The following is a 27,825-nucleotide window of genomic DNA, read 5'->3' on the forward strand; positions in this document are numbered from 1 at the left end:
CCCAAGAACCTATCAACCTTCACTTTAAAAATATTCAACTACTTGACCTCCACAGCCATCCATGGCAATAAATTCCACAAATTCACCACCCTCTGGCGAAGGAAATTCCTCATCTCTGTTCTAAAGGGACATCCCTCCATTCTGAGGCTGTGCCCTCCGGTCCTGGACTCCCCCACTGTAAGAAACATTCATTCTGTCTAGGCCTTTCAATATTTGATAGGTTTCAATGAGGTACCCCCCCCAACCCATTCATACAGCGAGTATAGGCCCAGAGCCAAAAAGCCATCATACGTTAACCCTTTCATTCCCTGAATCATTCTGATCATCCTCTGGACCCTCTCTAATGTTTGCACATCTGTTCTTAGATAAGGGGTCCAAAATTGCTCACAATACTCTGTGCTATTTGACAATGCCTTATAAAGCCTCAGCATTACATCCCTGCTCTTATATACAAATCCACTCAGTATGAATGTCAACGTCGCATTTACCTTGCTTACCACCAACTGTTCTGGTGGCACAACACTTTACAGTTCAGCCAACCTGCGTTCATTTCGAGCCACTGACTGTAAGGGGGTTGTACGTTCTCCCAGTGGGTTTCCTCCAGGGCAGAGTCAGTATCATAGAAAAGTACAGCACAAACAGGCACCTTGGCCCATCTAGTCTGTGACGAACCATTTAAACTGCCTACTCCCATCGACCTGCACTGGGACCGTAGCCATCTATACCCCCACCATCCATCTACCTATCCGAACATCTCTTAAACATTGAAATCAAGCTTCAATGCATCACTTGTGCTGGCAGCTCATTCCACTCTCTCAGGACACTGAGTGAAGATGTTTCCCCTCACCTTTTCACCTTTAATCAATGGCCTCTGGCTGTAGTCCCACTCAACCTCAGTGAAAAAAAATCTGCTTGCATTTACCCTATCTATATCCCTCAATTTTGTATACTTCCGTCAAACTTCTCCTCAATCTTCTATGTTGCAAGGAATAAAGTCCTGACCTATTCGATCTTTCCTCATAACTCAGGCCCTTCAGACCCTACAACATTCTTGTAAATTTTTTCTGTACTCTTCCAACTTTATTTACAGCTTTCCTGTAAGTAGGTGACCAAAACTGTATACAATACTCCAAATTAGGTCTCACCGGTGTATAATACAACTTCAATGTAACATCCCATTTCCTGTACTCAATACTTTGATTTATGAAAGGTAATGTCCCAAAAGCTTTCTCTATAATCCTATCTACCTGTGACACCATTTTCAATGAAATAAGGACCTGTATTCCCAGATCCCTTTGTTCTACCGCACTCCTCAGTGCCCAACCATTCACTGTGTAAGACCGACCCTGGTTGGTCCTACCAAAATGCAACACCTCATACTTGCCTGCATTAAATTCCACCTGCCATCTTTCTGCCCATTTTTCCAGCTGGTCCAGATCCTGCTGCAAGTCATGATAGCCTTCCTTGCTGTCACCTTACTGTCTCATTCCTTAATAACAGATCAAGTATTGCACACTTTCTCGTTGGGACTTCTATGTATTGATTAAGGAAACTTTCCTAAGCACATTTGACAAACTCTATCCCATCTAGTCCTTTTACACTATGGTGGTCCCAGCCATTATGTGGAAAATTATCATCTACTATAACAACCTTACGCTTCTTGCAACAGACTGTAATTTCTCTACAGATTCACAACAGTCTGAGATCTCGCTAAAAATTTGTTCCCCTAAATCCTGAAATATTGACCTGCTGGTCCTGGCCCTCCTATATTAGCTTCACAAATGGCTACAAGAATGTTCCAGGTATTAGACCATAAGCCATAGGCGCAGAAATAGACCACTAGCCCACTGAATCTGCTCCGCCATTCAATCATGGCTGATCTTTCCCCAACCCCCACCCCCACCCCTCAGCCTCACACTCTGGCCTTTTCCCTGTAACCTTTGATGTCAAACAAGAACCTATCAATCTCTGCCTTAACTAAACCCAATGACCTGGCCTCCACAGCGGCCTGTGGTAAGAAATTCCACAAATTCACCACCCTCTGGCTAAAGAAATTTCTCATCTGTTTTAAATGGACACCACTCTATCCTGAAGCTGTGTCCTTTCATCTTAGACACCCCCACTGTGGGGAAACATCCTTTCCACGTCTACTCTGTCTAGGCCTTTCAACATTCGAAAGGAAGGTTTCAATGAGATCCCCTCTCATTCTTTCAAATTCCAGCGAGTACAGACCCAGAGCTATCAAACGTTCCTCATACGATAACCGTTTCATTCCCGGAATCATCCTTGTGAACCTACTCTAAACTTCTCCAATGCCAGCACATCTTTTCTTAGATGAGGAGCCCTAAACTGTTCACAATACTCAAGGTGAGGTCTCACCAGTGTCTTATAAAGCCTCAGCATCACATCCCTGCTCTTGTATTCTAGACCTCTTGCATTTGCCTTCCTCATCACCGACTCAACCTGCAAGTTAGCCTTTAGGGTGTTCTGCATAAGGACTCCCAAGTCACTTAGCATCTCAGATTTTTGGATTTTCTCCCCATTTAGAAAATACTCTGTTGAATTATTTATTCTACAAAATTGCATGGTCAAGCATTTTCCAACATTGTATTTCATTTGCCACTTTCTTGGCCATTCCCGTAATCTGTCTAAATCCTTCTGCATCCTACCCGCTTCCTCAACATACCTGCTCCTCCGCCAATCTTCGTATCATCTGCAAACTTGGTAACAAAGCATCTATTCCATCATCCAAATCATTTATATACAGCATAAAAAGAAGTGGTCCTAACACTGACCCCTGTGGAACACCACTAGTCATTGGCAGCCAACCAGATAAGGATCCTTTTATTCCCACTCACTGCCTTCTACCAAACAACCAATGCTCTAACCATACTAATAACTTCAAACAACAGGAATTCTGCAGATGCTGGAAATTCAAGCAACACACATCAAAGTTGCTGGTGAACGCAGCAGGCCAGGCAGCATCTATAGGAAGAGGCGCAGTCGACGTTTCAGGCCGAGACCCTTCGTCAGGACTGACGAAGGGTCTCGGCCTGAAACATCGACTGCGCCTCTTCCTATAGATGCTGCCTGGCCTGCTGCGTTCACCAGCAACTTTGATGTGTGATACTAATAACTTTCCTGTAATACCATGGGCTCTTAAGTTGGTAAGCAGCCTCATGTGTGGCACCTTGTCAAAGGCCTTCTGAAAATCCAAATATACAACATCCACTACATCCCCTTAATCTACCCTATTTGTAATCTCCTCAAAGAATTCCACCATGTTCATCAGGCAAGATTCTCCCTTAAGGAAATCACGCTGACTTTGTCCTATCTAGTTTTGTGTCACCAAGTACTCCATAACCTCATCCTTAACAATCAACTCCAACATCTTCCCAATCACTAAGGTCAGGCTAACTTGTCTATAATTTCCTTTCTGCTGCCTTCCTCCTTTTTTAAAAGACTGGAGTAACATTTGCAATTTTCCAGTCCTCTGACATTATGCCAGAGTCCAATGATTTTTGAAAGATCATAACTAATGCCGCCACAATCTCTACCGCTACCTCTTTTAGAACCCTAGGGTGCAGTTCATCTGGTCCAAGTGACTTATGTACCTTTAGGTCTTTCAGCTTTTTGAGCACCTTCTCCCTTATAATAGTAACTGCATTCACTTCTCTTCCCTCACACCCTTCAACACCTTTCACACCGCTACTGTCTTCCACAGTGAAGACTGATGCAAAGTACTCATTTAGTTCATCTGCCATCTCCTTGTCCCCCATTATTATTTCTCCAGCCTCATTTTCTTGTGGTCCTATATCCACTCATCTCTCTGAGCAAAGCAATGAACTGCAGGAGGTGGGGAGCCACTCTACCCACAGCTTTTTTGCCATCTCTTACTCAAGCCTCTCCTCACTGAAGCTTCGGAGACCTAAAGCTTAAAATCTCCACTTGTCCTGCCTTACTTTAATTTGTTCTTGTTAATCAATGCTGAATACTGACTGGATGCTGCTCAAAGCTCCAACTGCCATGAGTTGCTGCCTTTTCTACTCAGCTGGGAAAACCCAAGTGAGCTATGTCTTTTCAGGTTTCTGCTCTCCAACCTTAGACTGGGCGAAGAATTTGGTCCTCCAATTTCCTCCCACAGTCCAAAGTCATCTGGTTGGTAGGTTAATAGGCCATTGTAAATTGTCCCTTTGATTAGGCAGGGATTAAAGCCGGGGATTGCTGGGTGGCACGGCTTGAAAGGCTATAAGGGCCTATTCTACCTGTATCTACATTCAGCCTGCAAGGTAAACATTAGGTCAGCCTGCACGGACTCCAGTCCCTTTGTACCTCTGATTTCTGAATTTCTTCCCCATTTAGAAAGTAGTCCACACGTTTTCTAATTGCTAATGTATTGGCTGGCTCACCTGATGCTTCACCCATACAGGTAAAAATGGTTTCGCTGGCTATCATTTTAATCGAGTCAGTTTTTGCAATAATAGATCCCCACTTCAGTTCGTACTATCAGTGCTGAGTATATTATCAAATTACACCCACGAATGATTAAAATTCAAACGAACACAGTGGTTAAGAAGGTGCATAGTTTTTTGGCCTTCATTAGTCGGGGCATTGAGTTCAAAGCTGTGAGGTAATGTCACAACTCTATAAATAAACTCCGGTTGGACCACATTTGGAATATTGTGTTCAGTTCTGGTCGCCTCATTATAGGAAGGATGTGGAACATTTCAAGAGGATGCAGGATGCTGCATGCATCAGAGAGCATGTCTAAAGTGAGCTGAGCTGAGCTGAGCAGGGCTTTTCTCCCCGGAGCAAACAAGGATGAGAGCTGATTTGATTGTGGTGTATCGGATCAAGTGGACAGCCAACGGAAACGGCTAATCATGGGGAATAATTTTAATGAAGAAAGAATGGGATGGGGGTCTGTTTAAAAACATTAGGGGTATTTAAGAAACTCAGGGAGACACATGGATAATTGAAAAATGGAGGGCTATGTGGGAGGGAAATGGTTAGATTGATTTTAGAGTAGGTTGAAAGGTTAGCTCAACATTGTGGACCAAAGGGGCTGTGCTGTAATGCTTTATGTTCCATGTTCTAAAGCGATTCCCCATTCTGGATTGGGTCTCTTGAAGGTAGAGGTCACACTGGTCACAAAAACTATCCTGATGGATTCACAGGTGAAGTACTGTCTCACTAGAAGCACTGCTTGGGGTCCTTAATGGTGATGAGGGAGGCCTGTTCACAGCCTTCTCGACTGTGTACTGCTCTATGCAGTCTCTCACAAGCTAAGGTTGAGCAAGCTACGGCCTTTCTCTTTGGAACGAAGGAAGACGAACAGTGACTTAGAGGTGGATAAGATGATGAGGCACAAGTGAGTGGATAGCAGAGACTTTTCCCCCAGGGGGCAATTGCTAATAAAAGACGGCATACTTTTAAAATGATTAGAAGCATGGGAGACCTCTAGGGTTGCCAACTTTCTCACTCCCAAATAAGGGACAAAAGTAGCAGAGAAATACGGGACACTTGGGTTTACCCCGAGAAAGACTACCATTACCATGAAGACTTGCGCGGGCGCCTGTGTGCACGTGCGTGACGTGCGCATACGTGTACGTGTCTATTTTTTTCTACAACTCGGTTTTGGCTTAATCTTCCCAATTCTGATACACTGTACATACATTATTTCTACTTTATATAGGTTGTGTATTTATCATATCATTCCTGCTTTTACTATATGTTAGTGTTATTTTAGGTTTTATGTGTAATTTGGTAGGCTATTTTTTGGGTCTGGGAACGCTCAAAAATTTTTCCCATATAAATTAATAGTAATTGCTTCTGCGCTTTACGCCATTTCGGCTTACGAACGGTTTCATAGGAACGCTCCACCTTAGCGGGGGAAAAACGGAACAAGGGACAAACCAATTTAGCCCAATATACAGGATGTCCTGGCCAATAGGGGACAGTTGGCAACCCTAGAGACGTCAGACAACACACATAAAAGTTGCTGGTGAACGCAGCAGGCCAGGCAGCATCTCTAGGAGGAGGTACAGTCGATGTTTCGGGCCGAGACCCTTCATCAGGACTAACTGAAGGAAGAGCTGGTAACAGATTTGAAAGTGGGAGGGGGAGGGGGAGATCCGAAATGATAGGAGAAGACAGGAGGGGGAGGGATGGAGCCAAGAGCTGGACAGTTGATTGGCAAAATGGATATGCAAAAGGAATGTGTGTATATAAATAACGGATGGGGTACAAGGGGGAGGTGGGGCATTAGCGGAAGTTTGAGAAGTCAATGTTCATGCCATCAGGTTGGAGGCTACCCAGACGGAATATAAGGTGTTGTTCCTCCAACCTAAGTGTGGCTTCATCTCAACAGTAGAGGAGACCGTGGATAGACATATCAGAATGGGAGTGACGTGGAATTAAAATGTGTGGCCACTGGGAGATCCTGCTTTCTCTAGCGAACAGATCGTAGGTGTTCAGCAAAACGGTCTCCCAGTCTGCGTCGGGTCTCGCCAATATATAGAAGGCCACATCGGGAGCACCGGACGTAGTATACCAGCCCAGCCGACTCACAGGTGAAGTGTCACCTCACCTGGAAGGACTGTCTGGGGCCCTGAATGGTGGTAAGGAAGGAAGTGTAAGGGCATGTGTAGCACTTATTCCGCTTACATTAATCCGTTATTTATTTATATACTCGTACCCCATCTATTATTTATTTATACACACACATTCTTTTTCTCTCTCTCTCTTTTTCCTCCCTCTGTCCCCTCACTATACCCCCTGCCCATCCTCTGGGTCCCCCCCCTTTTCTTCTTCCCTCGGCCTCCTGTCCCATGATCCTCTCATATCCCTTTTGCCGATCAACTGTCCAGCTCTTGGCTCCATCCATCTTGGCTCCCTCCTCCTCCTGTCTTCTCCTATTGTTTCGGATCTCCCCCTCCCACTCTCAAATCTCTTATAGCTCTTCTTTCAGTTAGTCCTGACGAAGGGTCTCAACCCGAAACGCCGACTGTACCTCTTCCTAGAGATGCTGCCTGGCCTGCTGCGTTCACCAGCAACTTTTATGTGTGTTGCTTGAAATTCCAGCATCTGCAGATTTCCTTGTGTTTGCACTAGAGACATCAGAGGTAGGTTTTCTCTACGCAGGGGTGAGTAACGGGGTGGTGGTAGAGACAGACACATTAGGGAGATTTAAGAGACTCAGTTAGGCACAGTAATAAAAGAAAAATGGAGGGCTATGTGGGAGGGAAGAGTTAGATGAATCTCAGTAGGCTAAAAGATCAGGACAACATTATGGGCCAAGAGGCTTGTACTGTGCTGTATTGTTCAGTCTTGAGTCATGCAACCTTACTATTGCCCTGCTCTGCACTTTCTCTGTAACTGTTACACTTTATTATGCTTTGCTATTTTACTATTTCTCCCCTCCATGCACTGTGAAATGATTTGATCTTCATAAACAGCGTGAGAGATGAGCTTTTTACCATATCTCAGTATAGAACAATAATAAACCAATTCTAATTCAGTGCAGTAATCCCTGCGATCTTGTCCACTTCAGCAACAAGTAACACATTTGTACATTAATACCATTCAAGTAAATAGCATGTAAAGTGATTATTATTGGCTTACTGATTTCAGGATGTTATGCTTGGGAATATTCCATACCTGGCTTTGGCACACAGCACTTTCACTTCCGATTCTTTGATCAGTTCACAGCGCATCAGTTGCTCTATCTGATGGTCCAGGTCACTAGTATTAGCCATGGCAACAGAGGAAACGAGAAGGTAGGACAGGGTCTCCAAGACAACAGCAGCCTGAAGTACAGCAAGGAATACTTGGTGAAAAAAGAAGAAATAGCTTGCCTATGAAAGAACTCTTAAATGAGGCATCCAAAAAAGTGATCAAACCCCAAGTAAAGATGAGCAATTTATTAGGAACACCAACAAGTACATATATAACAACCCATTTATTAAGCAACAGAATCTTAGCTTTCACTCAGGCAAACTTAAAAAATATACTGAACCATACAAAACGTCACTCCAGGTGACAAAGAGCTTGATCAAAGATAGGTCGTGGACAAATGTTGGGGTTTAGGGACTGCAAGCCAGAAGTCTTGAAAAGGGAGGGTGAGCAGCCAGATGTCATGGTACATAGTGGTACCAACGACATAGCTAGAAAAAAGGAGGGGATCCTGAAAAAAAATAGAGGAAGTTAGGAAGGAAGCGGAGAAGCAGGACCTCACGGGTAGTAAACTCGGGATTGCTGCCTGTGCCATGTGACAGTAAGGATAAGAATAGAATGAAGTGGCAGATAAAAGCACAGCCGAAGAATTGGAGTGGGCAGATTTACTAGAGCTGTTGATGGTGGTTTAAACTAACATGGCAGTGGGGGTGGGAACCAGGATGATAGAGCTGAGGATGAGCCAGTAGGTTTACGAGTAGATGATGGGTGTAACATGAATTCAAGGAAGGACAAGCCAACGAATGGGCACAAATGCAGACAAAGGAACGAGTTAAATTGTTCCACAGAGGCAAAATTCAAAAGGGTGAAGGTTGCGGGACTGAAGATGCTGTATTTAAATGCGCGTAACATTTAGAATAAGGTGGACAAACTTGTAGCACAATTAGAGTTTGGTCAGTATGACACTGTGGGCATCACTGAGTTGTGGCTGAAAGGCGGCCATAGTTGGGAGCTTAACATCAAAGGACATACTTGTATCAAACGGACAGGCAGGAAGGCTCTGTTGGTAAAAGGTGCAATTTCATCTCCAGAAAGGGGTGACATAGGGTCAGAGAATATAGAATCTTTGTGGGTGAAGTTAAGAAATTGCAAGGGTAAAAACAAACCATTATAGGAATCATATTGGCCTCATATAGGCCTCCAAATAGTAGCCAAAGGGTTGAGATTACAAAGGGAGATGAAAAAGATGTGAAATAAGGGTAATGACACAATTATAATGGGGGACTTCAATATGCAAGGGGATTGGGAAAATCAGGTTGGTGTGGGATCGCAAGAGAGGGAATTTGTTGAATGAATACGAGATGGCTTTTTAGAGCAGCTTGTGCTTGAGCCTCCTCAGGGAAAGGCCATCTTAGACTGGGTGTTGTGTAATAATCCAGATCTTATTAGGGAGCTTAATGGAAAGGAACCCTTAGGAGGCAGTGATCATAATATGATTGAATTCATACTGCAATTTGAGAGGGAGGAGCATAACTCACATGTATCTGTATTACAATGGAATAAAGGGAATTACAGAGGCGTGGGAGAAGAGCTTGCCCAGAAAGATTGGAGGAGGCTGCTGGCGAGGATGACAGCAGAACAGAGATGGCTGGTTTCTGGGAATAGTTCACAAGGAGCAGGATAGGTATATCCCAGAAAGGAAGAGGTTCTCAAACAGCAGAGGTAGGCAACCGTGGCTGACAAAAGAAGTTAAGCACTGCATAAAAACTAAGGAAAGGGCATATAAGGTAGCAAAAAAATGAATAGGAAAATAGACGATTGGGAAGCTTTTAAAATCCAACAAAAGGCAACTAAAAAAGCTAAAAGGGAAAAGATGAAATATGAGGTCAGACTAGCCAATAATATACAGCAGGATACGAACATTTTTTAAATTATATAAAGAGTAAGAGGAACTGAGAGTTGATATTGGACCACTGCAAAATGATGCTGGTGAGGTAGTAATATGGGACAAAGAAATGTCAGATGAACTTAATGGATACTTTGCATCACTCTTCACTGTGGAAGACACAAGCAGTGTGCCAGAGGTCCATTAAGTGTCAGGGAGCAGGAGTGAGTGCCATACATATTACAAAGCAAACTAACAGGTCTTAAGGTGGATAAGTACCTGGACCAGATGGACTACATCTCAGAGACCCGAAAGAGATTGCTGAAGAGATAACATTTGCATTGGTCATCTTTCAAGAATCACTTGATTCTGGCATGGTCCTGGAGGAATGGAAGATTACAAATGACACTCCACTCTTCAAGAATGGAGGAAGGCAAAAGAAAGAAAATGATAGGTTAGTTAGCCTAACCTCAGTGGTTGGGAAAGTGTTGGAGTCTATTATTAAGGATGAGGTTTTGAGGTACTTGGAGACTAATGATAAAATAAGTCAAAGTTAGCATGCTTTCTGTAAATGGAAATCTTGCCTGGCAAATCTGTTGGGAGTTCTTCAAGGAAGTAGCAAGCAGGGTGGACAAAGGAGAGGCAGTGGATGTCATTTACTTAGACTATCAGAAGGCATTTGATAAGGTGCCACACCTGCAGCTGCTTAACAAGATAAAATCCTATGACGTTACAGGAAAGATACTGGCATGGATAGTGGAATGGCTAACAGGCAGTAGGCAGCAAGTGGGAAAAAAGGGGGCCTTTTCTGGTTGGCTGCTGGTGACTAGTGATGTTCCTCAAGGGTCAGTATTGGGACCGCTGCTTTTCACATTGTTTGTCAATGATTTAGATAATGGAATTGATGGTTTTGTGGCAAAGTTTGCGGATGATATGAAGATAGATGGAGTAGCAGATAGTACTGAGGAAGCAAAGCGATTGCAGCAGGACTTGGGATGAATGGACAAAAAAGTGGCAGATGGAATAGTGTTGGGAAATGTACGCTGATGAATTTTGGTAAAAGGAACAATAGTACAGACTTAACTAAATGGGGAGAATGTTCAAACATCAGAAGTGCAGAGGAACCTTGGAGTCCCCGTGCAAGATTCCCAGAAGGTTAATTTACAGGTTGAGTCTGTGGTAAGGGCAGCAAATGCAATGTTGGCATTTATTTCAAGGGGAATAGCATTATCTCCTTGTTATTATATTCTAAGACACTAGTCAGGCTGCACTTGAAGTATTGTCAACAGTTTTGGGCCCCACATCTCAGAAAGGATGCGTTGTCATTAGAGAGAGTCTAGAGGTTGTTCATGAGGATGATTTTGAGAATGAAGAGGTTAACATACAAGGAGCGTTTGGCAGCTTTGGGCCCGTCCTCACTGGAATCTAAAAGAATGTGGTGGAGGGGAGATCTCATTGAAATCTACTGAATGTCGCAAGGACTAGATCGGGTGGATGCGGAGATGTTTCCTAAGGTGGTTGTATCCAGAACGAGAGGGCACAGCCTCAAAATTAAGGGGTGACCCTTTAGAACAGAGGCAAGGATTTTTTTTGCCAGAGTAGTAAATCTGTGGAATGTTCTGCCACAGACTGTGGTGGAAGCCAGCTCTAAAATTTTCAATCACAAACAAGAGAAAATCGGCAGATGCTGGAAATCCAAGCAGCACACACAAACGCTGGAGGAACTCAGCAAGCCTGAGTAGGCTTGAGTCCTGATGAAGGGTCTCAGCCCAAAACGAAAACTGCTCTTTTCTATGGATGCTGCCTGGCCTGCTGAGTTCCTCCCGCATTTTGTGTGTGTTGCACTCTTACTTTCAATATGGCAAAACAATCCAAAACAAGTCACAGTAACATGAACAATTTGTAACTGAAGGTTACAGAACTATCCCCCACTCCTGTTTTGCTTGTGTTTAATACATCTGTCACTGAATCCCAATTTCAAGCCAATTATGTTACAGGCAATTGAAGCCAAGTACTCCCTTTTAATCCTCCTCATTGTCCACCAACAAACGATCATCAGATAAACAAGCTCATCATGAAAGTGGCAAACAAAGATTTGAACGCAAACAACAGGAATTCTGCAGATGCTGGAAATTCAAGCAACATACATCAAAGTTGCTGGTGAACGCAGCAGGCCAAGCAGCATCTCTAGGAAGAGGCGCAGTCGACGTTTCAGGCCGAGACCCTTCGTCAGGACTAACTGAAGGAAGAGTGAGTAAGAGATTTGAAAGCTGGAGGGGGAGGGGGAGATCCAAAATGATAGGAGAAGACAGGAGGGGGAGGGATGGAGCCGAGAGCTTTACAGGTGATAGGCAAAAGGGGATATGAGAGGATCATGGGACAGGAGGTCCTGGAAGAAAGACAAGGGGGGGGTGACCCAGAGGATGGGCAAGAGGTATATTCAGAGGGACAGAGGGAGAAAAAGGAGAGTGAGAAAAAGAATGTGTGCATAAAAATGAGTAACAGATGGGGTACGAGGGGGAGGTGGGGCCTTAGCGGAAGTTAGAGAAGTCGATGTTCATGCCATCAGGTTGGAGGCTACCCAGACGGAATATAAGGTGTTGTTCCTCCAACCTGAGTGTGGCTTCATCTTTACAGTAGAGGAGGCCGTGGATAGACATGTCAGAATGGGAATGGGATGTGGAATTAAAATAAATGTGTGGCCACTGGGAGATCCTGCTTTCTCTGGCAGACAGAGCGTAGATGTTCAGCAAAGCGGTCTCCCAGTCTGCGTCGGGTCTCGCCGATATATAAAAGGCCACATCGGGAGCACCGGACGCAGTATATCACCCCAGTCGACTCACAGGTGAAGTGATGCCTCACCTGGAAGGACTGTTTGGGGCCCTGAATGGTGGTAAGGGAGGAAGTGTAAGGGCATGTGTAGCACTTGTTCCGCTTACACGGATAAGTGCCAGGAGGGAGATCAGTGGGGAGGGATGGGGGGGACGAATGGACAAGGGAGTTGTGTAGGGAGCGATCCCTGCGGAATGCAGGGGGGGGGGGAGGGAAAGATGTGCTTAGTGGTGGGATCCCGTAAGATTTGATCTTACTCTTTGGCCAATGGATTCTTATGCGCATGAACAGCCGGCATCTTTCTAACCAGATGGCCCACAGCTCCAGTCCACATTCCTGCTTTTGCAAGAATAACCTCCGAAGGCTGAATGGATTCTGCTTTGTGAGTTCTTCTTGTAATTGTTTGGGACGGATGAGACCTCAATACCATCCGGTTTCTTTAGAAGCTAACAGAAACTGTTCAACCTTCGACAACTACATTCCAGAATTTCGGAAACTCCAACCTCAGTAGCTGAGCTGTAGTGTGCAAGTGACACCAAGTTTTATGATCTCAGAGACAAAGCTCCTTGCCAATGGCTACTCCCTTACTGAAGTATACAAAAGCATGGGCTTCATGCTCAACATGTGCACATCCAAGTTTTTCTATCAACCCATCCCTACCGTACAACACTGCCCTCTAAATAAAGGTTCACAGTGAGATCCTGAACCATTTCCTTTGACTCAATGTGCCTTCAATGGGAGCCACATCTCAATAATGGATCAGTATAATCTAAAGAAAAAGATATTTGAATGTCAAAACTACAGTGATCTCTGCCCTCCTGTGTGCTCCTGAGACCTAGATTGCCCACAGCAACACCTTGGAGAGTGACCAACAAATCAGTAAGTATAATGTCACTGTCTTATCCCAGACCAACATTCACCTGCTCAACCCCGGACTCTGGGAACAGATGCTCGGTTCTGAGGGGAACAGATCAACTGACAGAGAGAAAGAAATACAAGGAAAAGCCTCTTTTGTATAGGGAGGGAGAGAGAACCACTGGCTGAAATACCTACCAATCTCTAGCCCACAAGAGGAGTAATTGTGCGTCAAGCAGGCCTGCACCTGGTTGAAGGAGGACACCACCTCACAAACTACCTACCAGCTGCTATCGCAAAAGCCCCTCGTGCCCTAACTGTGGGGCATCTTCTGGTCCTATAATGGCATCAGTCAACTCAGGACCCAGAAAAATAGACAATGCAAGTCATTTTGAGATCAAAGGATCGCTAAACAAACACATGAACAAATAATATTGATCGCTGAGTGAAGGCTACCTCTCAAATGGAAATGAGTCACTCACCAACTCTTCTACCAATTTAGCACTCAGTATCATGTTTAATCAGTGAATGCTTAATCCCTGCTCTCACTTTCTACACTTCAGCTAAGTGTAGCCGATCAATGTTGGGCTCCAAGATACTAACTGGGTACTGAAGACTTTGAGGAAGAGTATTCTACATCTCCTGTTCATGGAATCACTAACTTCTGATTGTTAATGACCTTAAATGATTTTAAGCTTATAAGCCACTTGGTTCTTTCCACTAATAAGAAAATGTTTCTCTTCTCTGTCATGGGATGAAAACATGCTCAGCCAACATCAGCTTCTTTGGGGCAGTCTTTCATTGATTCTATTATGGATTTATTGAGTATGCCCACAAGAAAATGAATCTTAAGGCTGTACATGGTGACATATGCATTTTGATGATAAATTTACTTTGAACCTCTGCTGTTTGACTACATGACAGTGTGGACACCCAGACTTCCTTCCAGGTCTTGTCCATCTCAATAGCAGCTATTCCAGGCAGCATATTCCAGGCACCTACCTCATGTCAAAAAAAATCCTCACAAATCTCCTATAATCATTCCCCCTTTACCTTGAACCACTGGCTATCCACACAATCAATGCCTCTCATCATCTTGTATACCTCTGTCAGGTCACCTCTCATCCTCTGTCACTCCAAGGAGAAAAGGCCAAGTTCACTCAACCTATTCTCATAAGGCACGCTCTCCAATTCAGGCAACATCCTTGTAAATCTCCCCAGCACTCTTTCTACAGTTTCTACATCCTTCTTGTAGTGAGGTAACCAGAACTGAACACAGTACTCCAAGCGGAGTCTGACCAAGGTCTTAGATAGCTGTAACATTACCTCATGGCTCTTGAACTCAATCCCACAGTTGATGAATTCTAACACACCATACACCTTCTTAACAACACTTTCCTTAGCATTTGTCTGTTTTTCTTTTACAAAGCCACTGCTAGCTCGATGCTCAACCCAGCATGGATGGAACCCTAACCCTAATGAAAGGTAGCCAGCCAGATTCGAACCCGGGACCACTGGCCTTGAAGTCTGGTGCTGATGCTACTACATCACTGGCCAGCTACTGTCATGTTAAACAGAGACAAGTTCAAAACTGGGCAGCCACAAAACACCAAACCAGATTTGCATCATAATCTGCCACCCACAGCCATACTCATTGCCCACTCTACTCTTGCTATCAAGTCAGGAGACGTACTCTGTCTGGTACAATAGAGAAGGGAATGCCAGAGGCAGCATCTTTAGTACCCCATGAGGAGTATTTAATGGCTCTGAGCCTGGACTCACTCTGGAGTTTAGAAGAATGAGGAGGGATCTCATTGAAACGTATTGAATATTGAAAGGTCTAGATAGAGTACATATGAAAAGGATATTTCCTGTAGTGGGGGAATCTAAAACCAGAGAACACAGCCTCAGATTAGAAGGACGTTCCTTTGGAACAAATGAGGAGGAATTTCTTTAGCTAAAGGGTTACGAATCTGTGGTGAACCGCCAGAGACAACTGTGGCAGCTACGTCATTGCGTATACTTAAAATGGCAGCTGACAAGCTTTTGATTAGCAAGGCTGTTAAAGGTTAGAGGGAGAAGGCAGGAGAATGGGGTTGAGAGAGATAATAAATCAGCCATGATCAAATGGCAGAGCAGACTCAATAGGCCAAATGGTCCAATTCTGCCCCTATGGTTTTTAAAATGAAGAGCAAAGCTGGTACAGCTACAAAGTGCACAGTGGTAGAAGTGACAGAGGTAGGTGTCCTCTCCTCAAAGCTCGTGGATATTGAAGTAAAAGGCAGCTCTAGAAACGTCTCGAGTGATAAGACCACTGCATTGGGGACAAGGCTGAAGTACTTGCAGCCAGCTTCAGATACAGAGTGAATCATTCACTTTTGTTTTCTCTCAAAGCCCAACTTCACAAACCAATCCTCAACCTGCTTAAGTCTCAAAGTTCACCATGACAAAACAAATTGCCACAAGTCCTGATTGCAATGGATCAGAAACACTATGGTGCAAGAGGCATTCAGCCAAGACAGTAAGAGTACTGTACTACCCAGCATAATCCCACCTTCCAGCCCTGCTCCAACTCCATGACCAACTACAGTTTAAATATCAGCAACACAGAGAAGTGAAGCAAACAGTATCGTCTAGTGGACAGTAATGTTAGTTTCTGCTGAAAACAAAGGGTGAGTATTTCTTCCCTCTACTTGCTCATGTATGGTTGATTGAAAACACAACTGAACTACGCCGACAAGAGCATGTTGGAGGCCAAACAACTGCTGTGAACGACTCATCTCCTAGCACAAGGCCATTCCAATAGCAGCAACTGAAAACCTGAGCTCTCCTCAGGACACAGCAATGAAGTCAGTGCAGTCTGCATCACCTGCAACTTCACAGCACAGACTGGGCAGAGCAACACTGCCATCTGCAGTTCCCCTTCATCATTGTGAATCCTCACTTGCACAATGGAAGCACACTCAACAGGACTGCGCCAGTTCATGGGGCTGGGGCAGGATCAACCTCACCTTTCGAAGAACAATTAGGCATTAAATACCACACATTTGGCCATTACCATGTGCACCGTTTACTTTAAACTTTACTGCAAATTGTGTATGTGACAAGAAACTAAAAAATAACGGAAATACACCAACCCTTTGTCCCCAAATCAGACTTGGTCCAGATATGAAACCATCACAGACTTCATCCAAAATAACACAAACTCCCCCCGTACTTTTCAGTCTTGGCCCAAAATGTCAACTATTTATTCTTTTTGAAAGATGCTGTCCGGCCTGATGAGTTCCTCCAGCATTATGTTTATGTTGCTTTGGATTTCCAGCATCTGCAGATTTCCTCATCCATTGTGCCACCAACCCCTCCTCCCTGACACTGACACCTCTCCAGCACCACCCACTGCCCCCTTCCCCAATCATGAACCACTGCCCACCAATTACCCACCATCGAATCCTCCCTTCTGCCACTGAGTCCCACATCCATTAACAGCTCCCTCCACAATTGTGCCCCAATCCACCATGAGACCCCATCACTGAACTCCCAACAACGCAACTACACCATGAACCCCTTCCTCGCACAGCATATCATTAACCCCTGAGCAAGTACTGACACCCAATCAATAGCTCCTTCTTTCCAACACTGTCATACATCATTGCCCCCCACCCATAACTCCCCGTTAAGAAATTCTTCACCATTCATGACTTCCACAGCCATCCATCCCTCAGTCAACACTCCCCACCTTCCCGCCCCCCCGTCACTCACCCCTCCCTCAAAACCCCCGTCACTCACCCCTCCCTCAAAACCCCCCCGTCACTCACCCCTCCCCCTCCAAACCCCCGTCACTCACCCCTCCCCCTCCAAACCCCGTCACTCACCCCTCCCCCTCCAAACCCCGTCACTCACCCCTCCCCCTCCAAACCCCCGTCACTCACCCCTCCCCCTCCAAACCCCGTCACTCACCCCTCCCCCTCCAAACCCCACCGTCACTCACCCCTCCCTCAAAACCCCGTCACTCACCCCTCCCCCTCCAAACCCCACCGTCACTCACCCCTCCCTCAAAACCCCATCACTCACCCCTCCCCCTCCAAACCACCCGTCACTCACCCCTCCCTCTCCAAACCACCCGTCACTCACCCCTCCCTCAAAACCCCGTCACTCACCCCTCCCCCTCCAAACCACCCGTCACTCACCCCTCCCCCTCCAAACCCCGTCACTCACCCCTCCCTCAAAACCCCCGTCACTCACCCCTCCCTCAAAACCCCCCCGTCACTCACCACTCCCCCTCCAAACCCCCGTCACTCACCCCTCCCCCTCCAAACCCCGTCACTCACCCCTCCCCCTCCAAACCCCGTCACTCACCCCTCCCCCTCCAAACCCCCGTCACTCACCCCTCCCCCTCCAAACCCCCGTCACTCACCCCTCCCCCTCCAAACCCCACCGTCACTCACCCCTCCCTCAAAACCCCCGTCACTCACCACTCCCCCTCCAAACCCCCGTCACTCACCCCTCCCCCTCCAAACCCCGTCACTCACCCCTCCCCCTCCAAACCCCGTCACTCACCCCTCCCCCTCCAAACCCCCGTCACTCACCCCTCCCCCTCCAAACCCCGTCACTCACCCCTCCCCCTCCAAACCCCGTCACTCACCCCTCCCCCTCCAAAACCCCATCACTCACCCCTCCCCCTCCAAACCACCCGTCACTCACCCCTCCCTCAAAACCCCGTCACTCACCCCTCCCCCTCCAAACCACCCGTCACTCACCCCTCCCCCTCCAAACCCCGTCACTCACCCTTCCCTCAAAACCCCCCGTCACTCACCCCTCCCCCTCCAAACCCCGTCACTCACCCCCCCTCAAAACCCCTGTCCCTCACCCCTCCCTCCAAACCCCCGTCACTCACCCCTCCAAACCCCCGTCACTCACCCCTCACCCTCCAAACCCCACCGTCACTCACCCCTCCCCCTCCAAACCCCACCGTCACTCACCCCTCCCCCTCCAAACCCCCGTCACTCACCCCTCCCCCTCCAAACCCCGTCACTCACCCCTCCCTCTCCAAACCCCGTCACTCACCCCTCCCCCTCCAAACCACCCGTCACTCACCCCTCCCCCTCCAAACCCCGTCACTCACCCCTCCCTCTCCAAACCCCGTCACTCACCCCTCCCTCTCCAAACCCCGTCACTCACCCCTCCCTCTCCAAACCCCGTCACTCACCCCTCCCCCTCCAAACCACCCGTCACTCACCCCTCCCCCTCCAAACCCCGTCACTCACCCCTCCCTCTCCAAACCCCGTCACTCACCCCTCCCTCTCCAAACCCCGTCACTCACCCCTCCCTCTCCAAACCCCACCGTCACTCACCCCTCCCCCTCCAAACCCCCCCGTCACTCACCCCTCCCTCTCCAAACCCCCGTCACTCACCCCTCCCCCTCCAAACCCCGTCACTCACCCCTCCCTCTCCAAACCCCGTCACTCACCCCTCCCCCTCCAAACCACCCGTCACTCACCCCTCCCCCTCCAAACCCCGTCACTCACCCCTCCCTCTCCAAACCCCGTCACTCACCCCTCCCTCTCCAAACCCCGTCACTCACCCCTCCCTCTCCAAACCCCACCGTCACTCACCCCTCCCCCTCCAAACCCCCCCGTCACTCACCCCTCCCTCTCCAAACCCCCGTCACTCACCCCTCCCCCTCCAAACCCCCGTCACTCACCCCTCCCCCTCCAAACCCCATCACTCACCCCTCCCCCTCCAAACCCCATCACTCACCCCTCCCCCTCCAAACCCCGTCACTCACCCCTCACCCTCCAAACCCCACCGTCACTCACCCCTCCCTCAAAACCCCGTCACTCACCCCTCCCCCTCCAAACCACCCGTCACTCACCCCTCCCCCTCCAAACCCCGTCACTCACCCCTCCCTCAAAACCCGCCCCGTCACTCACCCCTCACCCTCCAAACCCCCGTCACTCACCCCTCCCCCTCCAAACCCCGTCACTCACCCCTCCCTCAAAACCCCCCGTCACTCACCCCTCCCCCTCCAAACCCCGTCACTCACCCCCCCTCAAAACCCCTGTCCCTCACCCCTCCCTCCAAACCCCCGTCACTCACCCCTCCAAACCCCCGTCACTCACCCCTCACCCTCCAAACCCCACCGTCACTCACCCCTCCCCCTCCAAACCCCACCGTCACTCACCCCTCCCCCTCCAAACCCCCGTCACTCACTCCTCCCCCTCCAAACCCCGTCACTCACCCCTCCCTCTCCAAACCCCGTCACTCACCCCTCCCCCTCCAAACCACCCGTCACTCACCCCTCCCCCTCCAAACCCCGTCACTCACCCCTCCCTCTCCAAACCCCGTCACTCACCCCTCCCTCTCCAAACCCCGTCACTCACCCCTCCCCCTCCAAACCACCCGTCACTCACCCCTCCCCCTCCAAACCCCGTCACTCACCCCTCCCTCTCCAAACCCCGTCACTCACCCCTCCCTCTCCAAACCCCGTCACTCACCCCTCCCTCTCCAAACCCCACCGTCACTCACCCCTCCCCCTCCAAACCCCCCCCGTCACTCACCCCTCCCTCTCCAAACCCCCGTCACTCACCCCTCCCCCTCCAAACCCCGTCACTCACCCCTCCCTCTCCAAACCCCGTCACTCACCCCTCCCCCTCCAAACCACCCGTCACTCACCCCTCCCCCTCCAAACCCCGTCACTCACCCCTCCCTCTCCAAACCCCGTCACTCACCCCTCCCTCTCCAAACCCCGTCACTCACCCCTCCCTCTCCAAACCCCACCGTCACTCACCCCTCCCCCTCCAAACCCCCCCGTCACTCACCCCTCCCTCTCCAAACCCCCGTCACTCACCCCTCCCCCTCCAAACCCCCGTCACTCACCCCCCCCCCTCCAAACCCCCTCACACACCCCTCCCCCTCCACAACCCCATCACTCACCCCTCCCCCTCCAAACCCCGTCACTCACCCCTCCCCCTCCAAACCCCACCGTCACTCACCCCTCCCTCAAAACCCCGTCACTCACCCCTCCCCCTCCAAACCACCCGTCACTAACCCCTCCCCCTACCCCTCCCTCAAAACCCGCCCCGTCACTCACCCCTCACCCTCCAAACCCCCGTCACTCACCCCTCCCCCTCCAAACCCCGTCACTCACCCCTCCCTCAAAACCCCTGTCACTCACCCCTCCCTCCAAACCCCCGTCACTCACCCCTCCAAACCCCCCCGTCACTCACCCCTCACCCTCCAAACCCCACCGTCACTCACCCCTCCCCCTCCAAACCCCGTCACTCACCCCTCCCCCTCCAAACCCCGTCACTCACCCCTCCCTCTCCAAACCCCGTCACTCACCCCTCCCCCTCCAAACCACCCGTCACTCACCCCTCCCCCTCCAAACCCCGTCACTCACCCCTCCCTCTCCAAACCCCGTCACTCACCCCTCCCTCTCCAAACCCCACCGTCACTCACCCCTCCCCCTCCAAACCCCCCGTCACTCTCCAAACCCCCGTCACTCACCCCTCCCCCTCCAAACCCCCGTCACTCACCCCTCCCCCTCCAAACCCCGTCACTCACCCCTCCCCCTCCAAACCCCGTCACTCACCCCTCCCCCTCCAAACCCTGTCACTCACCCCTCCCCCTCCAAACCCCGTCACTCACCCCTCCCCCTCCAAACCCCGTCACTCACCCCTCCCTCTCCAAACCCCATCACTCACCCCTCCCCCTCCAAACCCCACCGTCACTCACCCCTCCCCCTCCAAACCCCCGTCACTCACCCCTCCCCCTCCAAACCCCATCACTCACCCCTCCTCCTCCAAACCCCATCACTCACCCCTCCCCCTCCAAACCCCACCGTCACTCACCCCTCACCCTCCAAACCCCACCGTCACTCACCCCTCACCCTCCAAACCCCACCGTCACTCACCCCTCACCCTCCAAACCACCCGTCACTCACCCCTCACCCTCCAAACCCCACCGTCACTCACCCCTCACCCTCCAAACCCCACCGTCACTCACCCCTCACCCTCCAAACCACCCGTCACTCACCCCTCCCCCTCCAAACCCCGTCACTCACACCTCCCCCTCCAAACCCCACCGTCACTCACCCCTCACCCTCCAAACCCCACCGTCACTCACCCCTCCCCCTCCAAACCCCACCGTCACTCACCCCTCACCCTCCAAACCACCCGTCACTCACCCCTCACCCTCCAAACCCCACCGTCACTCACCCCTCCCCCTCCAAACCCCGTCACTCACCCCTCCCCCTCCAAACCCCACCGTCACTCACCCCTCCCCCTCCAAACCCCAACGTCACTCACCCCTCCCCCTCCAAACCCCGTCACTCACCCCTCCCCCTCCAAACCACCCGTCACTCACCCCTCACCCTCCAAACCCCCGTCATTCACCCCTCCCCCTCCAAACCCCACCGTCACTCACCCCTCCCCCTCCAAACCCCGTCACTCACCCCTCCCCCTCCAAACCCCACCGTCACTCACCCCTCACCCTCCAAACCCCCGTCACTCACCCCTCCCCCTCCAAACCCCGTCACTCACCCCTCACCCTCCAAACCACCCGTCACTCACCCCTCCCCCTCCAAACCCCACCGTCACTCACCCCTCACCCTCCAAACCCCACCGTCACTCACCCCTCCCCCTCCAAAGCACCCGTCACTCACCCCTCCCCCTCCAAACCACCCGTCACTCACCCCTCCCCCTCCAAACCCCACCGTCACTCACCCCTCACCCTCCAAACCCCACCGTCACTCACCCCTCCCCCTCCAAACCACCCGTCACTCACCCCTCACCCTCCAAACCACACCGTCACTCACCCCTCTCCCTCCAAACCCCATCACTCACCCCTCACCCTCCAAACCACACCGTCACTCACCCCTCCCCCTCCAAACCCCGTCACTCACCCATCCCCCTCCAAACCACCCGTCACTCACCCCTCACCCTCCAAACCCCCGTCACTCACCCCTCCCCCTCCAAACCCCACCGTCACTCACCCCTCCCCCTCCAAACCCCGTCACTCACCCCTCCCCTCCAAACCCCCCTCACTCACCCTTCCCTCCCTAAACCCACCGTCACTCACCCCTCCCTCTCCAAACCCCCCTCACTCACCCTTCCCTCCCTAAACCCCATCACTCACCCCTCACCCTCCAAAACCCCGTCACTCACCCCTCACCCTCCAAACCCCATCACTCACCCCTCACCCTCCAAACCACCCGTCACTCACCCCTCACCCTCCAAACCCCCGTCACTCACCCCTCACCCTCCAAACCCCACCGTCACTCACCCCTCCAAAACCCCGTCACTCACCCCTCCCCCTCCAAACCCCCGTCACTCACCCCTCCCCCTCCAAAACCCTGTCACTCACCCCTCCCCCTCCAAAACCCTGTCACTCACCCCTCCCCCTCCAAAACCCTCGTCACTCATAAATCGCCCTCCAAAAACCCCCCGTCACTTATCCCTCCCCCACCAAACCCCCATCACTCACCACTCCACCCCCAAAAGCCCCTGTCACTCACCCCTCACCCTCCAAACCCACCGTCACTCACCCCTCCCTCTCCAACCACCCGTCACTCACCCCTCCCCCTCCAAACCACCTGTCACTCACCCCACACCCTCCAAACCCCCGTCACTCACCCCTCCCCCTCCAAACCCCACCGTCACTCACCCCTCCAAAACCCCATCACTCACCCCTCCCCCTCCAAACCCCCGTCACTCACCCCTCCCCCTCCAAAACCCTGTCACTCACCCCTCCCCCTCCAAAACCCTCGTCACTCATAAATCGCCCTCCAAAAACCCCCCCGTCACTTATCCCTCCCCCACCAAACCCCCGTCACTCACCACTCCACCCCCAAAAGCCCCTGTCACTCACCCCTCACCCTCCAAACCCACCGTCACTCACCCCTCACCCTCCAAACCCACCATCACTCACCCCTGCCCCTCCAAACCCCCCTCACTCACCCTTCCCTCCCTAAACCCCATCACTCACCCCTCACCCTCCAAAACCCCGTCACTCACCCCTCACCCTCCAAACCCCATCACTCACCCCTCACCCTCCAAACCACCCGTCACTCACCCCTCCCTCTCCAAACCACCCGTCACTCACCCCTCTCCCTCCAAACCACCAGTCACTCACCCCTCCCCCTCCAAACCCCGTCACTCACCCCTCCAAAACCCCGTCACTCACCCCTCCCCCTCCAAAACCCTGTCACTCACCCCTCCCCCTCCAAACCACCCGTCACTCACCCCTCCCCCTCCAAACCCCCGTCACTCACCCCTCCCCCTCCTACCCCTGTCACTCACCCCTCCCCACCCCCCTCACCCACCAAAACCCCCCGTCCTCACCCCGCACCCTCCAAACCCTGTCACTCACCCCTCACCCTCCAAACCCCGTCACTCACCCCTCACCCTCCAAACCCCGTCACTCACCCCTCACCCTCCAAACCCCCATCACTCACCCCTCCAAAACTCCGTCACTCACCCCTCACCCTCCAAACCCCCGTCACTCACCCCTCCAAAACCCCATCACTCACCCCTCACCCTCCAAACCCCCGTCACTCACCCCTCCACAACCCCGTCACTCGCCGCTCCCCCTCCAAACACACCCGTCACTCACCCCCACCCTCCAAACACACCTGTCACTCACCCCTCCACCTCCAAAACCCCCGTCACACACCACTACCTCTCCAAGCCCCCCGTCACTCACCCCTCAGCCTCCAAACCCCCGTCACTTGTCACTCACCCCTCACCCTCAAAACCCCCATCACTCATCCCTTCCTCTCAAAACCCCGTCACTCACCCCTCACCCTCCAAACCCCCATCACTCACCCCTCCCTCTCCAAACCCCATCACTCACCCCTCCAAAACCCCGTCACTCACCCCTCACCCTCCAAACCCCACCGTCACTCACCCCTCCAAAACCCCGTCACTCACCCCTCACCCTCCAAACCCCCATCACTCACCCCTCCCTCTCCAAACCCCATCACTCACCCCTCCAAAACCCCGTCACTCACCCCTCACCCTCCAAACCCCCATCACTCACCCCTCCAAAACCCCATCACTCACCCCTCACCCTCCAAACCCCCGTCACTCACCCCTCCACAACCCCCGTCACTCGCCACTCCCCCTCCAAACACACCCGTCACTCACCCCCACCCTCCAAACACACCTGTCACTCACCCCTCCACCTCCAAAACCCCCGTCACACACCACTACCTCTCCAAGCCCCCCGTCACTCACCACTACCTCTCCAAGCCCACCGTCACTCACCCCTCAGCCTCCAAACCCCCGTCACTTGTCACTCACCCCTCACCCTCAAAACCCCCATCACTCATCCCTTCCTCTCAAAACCCCGTCACTCATAAATCACCCTACAAACCCCCATCACTCGCCCCTCACCATCCAAAACCCCCGTCACTCACCCCTCACCGTCCAAAATCCCCGTCACTCGCCCCTCCCCTCCAAACCCCCGTCACTTGTCACTCACCCCTCACCCTCAAAACCCCCGTCACTCATAAATCACCCTCCAAACCCCCATCACTCGCCCCTCACCATCCAAAACCCCACGTCACTCGCCCCTCACCGTCCAAACACCTGTCACTCACCCCTCCCCCTCCAAACACACCTGTCACTCACCCCTCCACCTCCAAAACCCCTGTCACTCACCACCACCTCTCCAAGCCCCCCGTCACTCACCCCTCACCCTCCAAACCCCCGTCACTTGTCACTCACCCCTCACCCTCAAAACCCCCATCACTCATCCCTTCCCCTCAAAACCCCCATCACTCATAAATCACCCTCCAAACCCTCATCATTCGCACCTCCCCCTCCAAACCCCGTCACTCACCCCTCCCCTCCAAACCGCATTACTCAGCCCTCCACCTCCAACACCCCATCACTCATCCCTCCCCCTCTAAAACCCCCGTCATTCATAAATCACCCTCCATAAATCCCTATCACTGACCCCTCCCTCTCCAAAACCCATCACTCTCCTCTCCCCCTCCAAAACCCCGCCACTCACCCCTCCCCGTCCAAAACCCCCGTCACTCACCCCTCACCCTCCAAACGCCCCGTCACTCACCCCTCACCCTCCAAAATACCCCGTCACTCGCCCCTCCCCCTCCAAAATCCCCGTCACTCGCCCCTCCCCTCCACACCCATCACATGCCCATCCCATTCCAAAACACCCGTCACTCACCCCTCCACCTCCAAACTCCCCGTCACTCACCCCTCCACCTCCAAATCCCCTGTCACTCGCCCCTCACCCTCTAAAACCGTCACTCGCCCCTCACCCTGTAAAACCGTCACTCGCCCCTCACCCTCCAAAACCCCCGTCACTCGTCCCTCCCCCTCCAAAACCCCTTCACTCACCCCTCCAAACCCCGTCACTCACCCCTCCCCCTCCAAACACACCCGTCACTCGCCCCTCACCCTCCAAATACACCCGTCACTCGCCCCTCCACCTCCAAAACCCCGACACTCACCCCTCCCCCTCCAAACCCCACCGTCACTCACCCCTCACCCTCCAAACCCCCCGTCACTCACCCCTCCCCCTCCAAACCCCGTCACTCACCCCTCACCCTCCAAACCACCCGTCACTCACCCCTCCCCCTCCAAACCCCACCGTCACTCACCCCTCACCCTCCAAACCCCACCGTCACTCACCCCTCCCCCTCCAAACCACCCGTCACTCACCCCTCCCCCTCCAAACCCCGTCACTCACCCCTCCCCCTCCAAACCCCACCGTCACTCACCCCTCACCCTCCAAACCCCACCATCACTCACCCCTCCCCCTCCAAACCCCACCGTCACTCACCCCTCACCCTCCAAACCACCCGTCACTCACCCCTCACCCTCCAAACCACACCGTCACTCACCCCTCACCCTCAAAAATTCCCGTCACTCACCCCTCCCCCTCAAAACACACCCATCACTCACCCCTCACCCTCCAAACACACCCGTCACTCGCCCCTCCAACTCCAAAACATCCCCACTTGCCCCTCACCCTCCAAAACCTCCGTCACTCATCCCTCACCCTCCAAATACACCCGTCACTTGCCCCTCCACCTCCAAAACCCGTCACTCACCCCTCCACCTCCAAAAGCCCCCGTCACTCGCCCCTCACCCTCCAAAACCTGTTACTCACCCCCCCACCAAAACTCCGTCACTCACCCCTCACCCTCGAAAACCCCCGTCACTCACCCCTCACCCTCCAGACCCCCCGTCACTCACCCCCACCCTCCAAATCCCGCTGTCACTCACCTCTCACCCTCCAAACCCCCGTCACTCACCCCTCACCCTCCAAAACCCCCGTCACTCGCCCCTCCCCCTCCAAAACCCACTTCACTCGCCCTTCCCCCTCCAAAATCCCCGTCACTCGCCACTCCCCCTCCACACCCCCGTCACTCACCCCTCCCCCTCAAAACACACCCGTCACACATCCCTCCCCCTCAAAAATTCCCGTCACTCACCCCTCCCCCTCAAAACACACCCATCACTCACCCCTCACCCTCCAAACACACCCGTCACTCGCCCCTCCAACTCCAAAACATCCCCACTTGCCCCTCACCCTCCAAAACCTCCGTCACTCATCCCTCACCCTCCAAATACACCCGTCACTTGCCCCTCCACCTCCAAAACCCGTCACTCACCCCTCCACCTCCAAAAGCCCCCGTCACTCGCCCCTCACCCTCCAAACACACCCGTCACTCGCCCCTCCAACTCCAAAACATCCCCACTTGCCCCTCGCCCTCCAAAACCTCCGTCACTCATCCCTCACTCTCCAAATACACCCGTCACTTGCCCCTCCACCTCCAAAACCCGTCACTCACCCCTCCACCTCCAAAAGCCCCCGTCACTCGCCCCTCACCCTCCAAACACACCCGTCACTCGCCCCTCCAACTCCAAAACATCCCCACTTGCCCCTCGCCCTCCAAAACCTCCGTCACTCATCCCTCACTCTCCAAATACACCCGTCACTCACCCCTCACCCTCCAAAACCCCGTCACTCATCCCTATCCTCCCTCACCGGCATTCTCCAGATACATTAACCGCAACTCACCGTATGTCTGAGTGAAAGTCTCTTCTTTCCGCCTCAGCATTTAGCCATCTCCGGAAAGGGAGATCTCAAAGGTCCGAGTGAATACGGCAGGTCGCGGGCACGGGCTCCTGTCAAAGCCCAGGAACGGCGTCTTTACCTGAGATGGCTCGGACTGCAAGCTCGCAGCCCCGACACCGGCCTGCAAAGCGGACGGCGCCTGCTCACCGCCCTGAGTGAAGCAGCTTGGGAAATGTAGTTCCGCTAGAACTTCCGGGTTAAAACTCACCGTCGCCCCGCCCCTCCCCCTGCTCCTGAAACTTGGAGCCGGAAATAAAGCGCTCCCGGAAGGGCGCCTTTGCTTCCAGGTTAGTCTCAATGGCGGCTGAGGGGTACGGGGCTGAAAGCTGAGCCATTCCCCACCTCTCCCCCGGCAGCTGCAGATACGGTTCCCACACTGAGTAGCCGCTTGCTCGCTGCGATGACCGGGTCTCACTGGATTACAATGAAGGTGGAGTGTCCAACGGCCAAAGTAATGTGTGTCGCGT

At 51.9% G+C, this 27,825-nt stretch overlaps 1 protein-coding gene across 1 annotated transcript in view; it reads right to left on the minus strand.

Moving 5' to 3' along the window:
* LOC134336979 (serine/threonine-protein phosphatase 4 catalytic subunit-like) overlaps positions 1–27,518 on the minus strand; it is a 98,897-nt gene extending 71,379 nt beyond the window's left edge. The window contains exons 1-2 of the mRNA XM_063031724.1: positions 27,302–27,518; positions 7,660–7,808 (exon numbers count right to left, since the gene is read on the minus strand). Coding sequence (XP_062887794.1) covers positions 7,660–7,757 — 98 coding nt within the window. The 5' untranslated portion in view covers positions 7,758–7,808; positions 27,302–27,518. The remainder of the gene's footprint in view (positions 1–7,659; positions 7,809–27,301) is intronic.
* Positions 27,519–27,825: the final 307 nt, after the last annotated feature.

Source organism: Mobula hypostoma, chromosome 23 (assembly GCF_963921235.1).
Source record: "Mobula hypostoma chromosome 23, sMobHyp1.1, whole genome shotgun sequence".
Lineage (NCBI taxonomy): Eukaryota > Metazoa > Chordata > Chondrichthyes > Myliobatiformes > Myliobatidae > Mobula > Mobula hypostoma.